We start from the raw sequence: 3,424 nt of genomic DNA, 5'->3' as shown, positions 1-3,424 counted from the left end.
CTCTCTCTCTCTCTCTCTCTCTCTCTCTCTCTCTCTCTCGCAATTAATATCAACAATTTTGAATAGATTGAACACCAATTGTGGGAATCCTCTAAGGGAAGGGAAGAGAGAACGTCAAAGGACCCAAAATCACTCATCTAGGTTGTAGGATTAGGTTTTGATTCCTCAGCCTGATTTTAGAATGGTTATGTTTTTTGATCTTCTATTTATATTTTATTTTGTACAAGGACACCTAGGTCAATGTTTAAGTTCTAGTATGGTAACATTAGCATCTTTCAACTCATAATTGTCAGGTTGAGATGAAAAATTTAATTTTAGGAAAAACATGTTGGAGATGATGATATCATCTATCATTCATATTTGGAAGACTTATATATTATATTTCTTAGGTTGAGAGTTGTAGGAAAACTTATATATTCTCTCTTATGTTAAGAGTTGTAGGAAATCATATATCTTTCTTATGTTTAAAGATGTAAGAGGAGAAACACTCCATTAAAAAGATATGATCTGACTTTTAAAATGAAATGTTATTTAAAGAATATTTGAGAAAATTATAAAATTTTGTAAAGTAAAAGGAAAAAAAATTAACTAAAGAAAATTATTATTTATATTATATATAATCACTTAAATAATAATAACAATAATTAAAATAATACACATAATATATTTAGCTTATAAAAATTATCTAATTATTTATTGGAAAAATCTTACTATAAATTTAATTATTTAAATATAATTCAAACACTTTAAAATGTCTCCTTGTATTAAATATTACATCACTACACCTTGCTCTAGATCCATAGAAACACTATTGAATTGAGTGAAGTGGGACGAGAATACCACTAACTCCTCCCAAAGGTAAAGGACTGCACCAATATAGAGAAGGCCAAGGTGACATGGAAGCCAATTACATAGAATGAGTTGAGTGAAGTGAGACTAGAATACCACTAACTCCTCCCAAAGGTAAAGGACTTACTCACACTTTTAAAATGGGTTGGGGACAATAGTCTACAAAGGCTAGGAAAATCATTTGATAGGAATAATTCGCGTTCCTTTGAGTGTGTCTCCTAGAAGAATCCCTTTTCTTAGAGTGAGTACATACTTACAGTGAGTTTACCAATAATATATATATATATATATATATATATATATATATATATATATATATATATATATATATATATATATATATATATATATATATATATATATATATAACAAAAAATTGTTGTTTCCTTATATTTTTTAAATGCCTAATTATTTTCATTTATCTATAATATTATATTTTTCTATACAAAATCGCCGTAACTTTTTATTCATAATATAAGATCGGAACCGACGAGCCATATTTTCTATATAAAATCACCATACTTTTTATGCATAATATAAGCTCGGCATCGATGTGCCATATTTCGTTTCAATGAGACTCAATCTTCATAGTTGTGCTATATATAGTCCTTCCTTGGAGTCATATTTCATACACTAAGTATTCTTTGACTCTGTATGTGTTATTCGACTTTGTATTTGTATTGGTCACTTGAGTTATAAATATGGAAATGGAAAAGGTGGCTTCATGGTGGAACGAACTGCCATTTGACTTTCAAGTGGAGATATGTGTGCGTATGCCGGTGGAATTCGTATTTATTTATCGCATGATTTGCAAGCAATGGAATGACTTTCTTTGTTCAAACTACTTCCTAACCAGGTGGGGTGAGGCATCCCTCAACAACGAAAATCAGAGTCGGCTGCTTGTGTGCGATTTCAGAATGGAATACCCCTGTATGGCTTTCTGTTTCTACACAAGGACCTGGATTAACTCCTGTCTTGACCTTTCATTCCTTAAGGACGGGGACTGGCGAGATGACCCGGACTTGTCAGATATCATTTATTTCAAAGAATCCGTGGGAGGTCTTATCTTGGTTGGAAATAGGGTAGAATGCTCTAGCAGACTCATCAATCCTTATACACGAACGTTCGTTGAAATTCCGGCCGCACAGGGAAGTCCCTACCCAGATTGCATTGTCGTGGATGAGAAAGATAATGACACTACATACAAAGTTGCAGCTGTTGTTGTGGATGAAAATAGACAACAGTTGGTGGAAATTTACGAACCGTCCCAAAAAAGATGGAAAATAGCGGGATACCTTCCGGAGAATGTAAGGCTGCAAAGATTCGCTAACCTTCTTTACTGGAACGGAACATTCTACACAGATTATTTCGGAGAAGATGGGAGGGAAGATGTGGCTGGTATCGGGTGTTTCACCATTCCCTTAGAGGAAGGAAGCAGTTCTGAAATAACGCCCATTCCCATGCATTTTGCACCATTCTTTATTAAATGATTAATGGTTTGGACATTTGATGTACCCTACATAGTTTTTATTTAATGATTATGGTGGCTTACGTTAAACAACACAAACCCTATTAAAACCAAAGTCATTTTTACTATTGGTGGAGGTATTCTCAAATAGTTATGTTTTTTGAAATAAACTCAAAGTCATTTATAATGAAGTATTATTTAATTGTCCATCAATTTTTTGAGTTGTAATTGCTTGTTCTTAAATAATTTCTCGTACTATTATTCTTGAAACTCTAGAATATATAAATCTATTTGGGAATAGTGTCTTTTGAAGAGGAATAGGGCATACAATTCCTTTTCCTTCTATATGATTTTAGCTATGAGACCCTAGAACACGGTATCAACACATCAGTCCATGAAAAATTGATTATGTTCATCCAACGAATTTTCTATCAGAATGTTGTATAGGAGCTAGAGATCACGTTTGTTTTGCACCATCTAACTTCATGATTCGATGGAGAGAAGTAGCATATATTATTGCTTACAGTTTAATTGATAACACATGGATTTGGCTTCCCAGTGGGAGGTAAGTACATGAGAAAGCTCGTTACAAAGCTTTAGTCATTGAACCAAACCTATGTATCAAAGTCCAGTAAAACATATATACAAACAATTGCACTAAGAGGTGCAATCTTGGAGAGATCAATCCTCGGCCTGACTGCCCAAAAGGGCATCCCTCCATCAACAAATATCTCCATGTGTCGGACGTATTTTGGCTCCATCTCCGCAAAAGTTATAACGAGAATCTTGTGTGAAAGCCACCTAGTGTGACATGTGTTACTCGACATGGGTTCGCACAAAGTATTTCTACCCACATAGAGTAGGATAAAGTAAATAAGTAGACTTGCCTTGCACCGTTCGATTGACAAAGGAAATTTTTTAAGTTGAGATGAATTTTCTGGATTGGGATTTCCAATTGGTTCCACGATAGATTTCATAATCTTACTTAGAAGCAACATATCCTCTTCCAAGTCCTTCTCAAAAGCACAACGATTGGAACCTAAAAACTTTACTTAGGTTGTGCAAATGGGTCTACCCAAGCATAAATACAGCTCCCAAAAAAGTGAG

The 3,424-nt window shown here is 33.8% G+C and overlaps 1 protein-coding gene across 1 annotated transcript; it reads left to right on the top strand.

The window, feature by feature from the left end:
* Positions 1-1,550: 1,550 nt before the first annotated feature.
* On the top strand, positions 1,551-2,339 carry LOC149211365 (uncharacterized). Its single transcript, XM_089388372.1, has one exon. The coding sequence runs from the start codon at positions 1,551-1,553 to the stop codon at positions 2,337-2,339; it is 789 nt and encodes a 262-aa protein (XP_089244498.1).
* The last annotated feature ends 1,085 nt before the right edge of the window (positions 2,340-3,424 follow it).

This window comes from Pinus tabuliformis, chromosome 1_1, assembly GCF_031772625.1.
Source record: "Pinus tabuliformis cultivar Carrire ecotype Pingquan chromosome 1_1, CPIR1, whole genome shotgun sequence".
Taxonomy (NCBI): Eukaryota; Viridiplantae; Streptophyta; class Pinopsida; order Pinales; family Pinaceae; genus Pinus; species Pinus tabuliformis.
The sequence above is the reverse complement of the archived record's forward strand: the minus strand, read 5'-3'. Positions and strand labels throughout refer to the sequence as shown.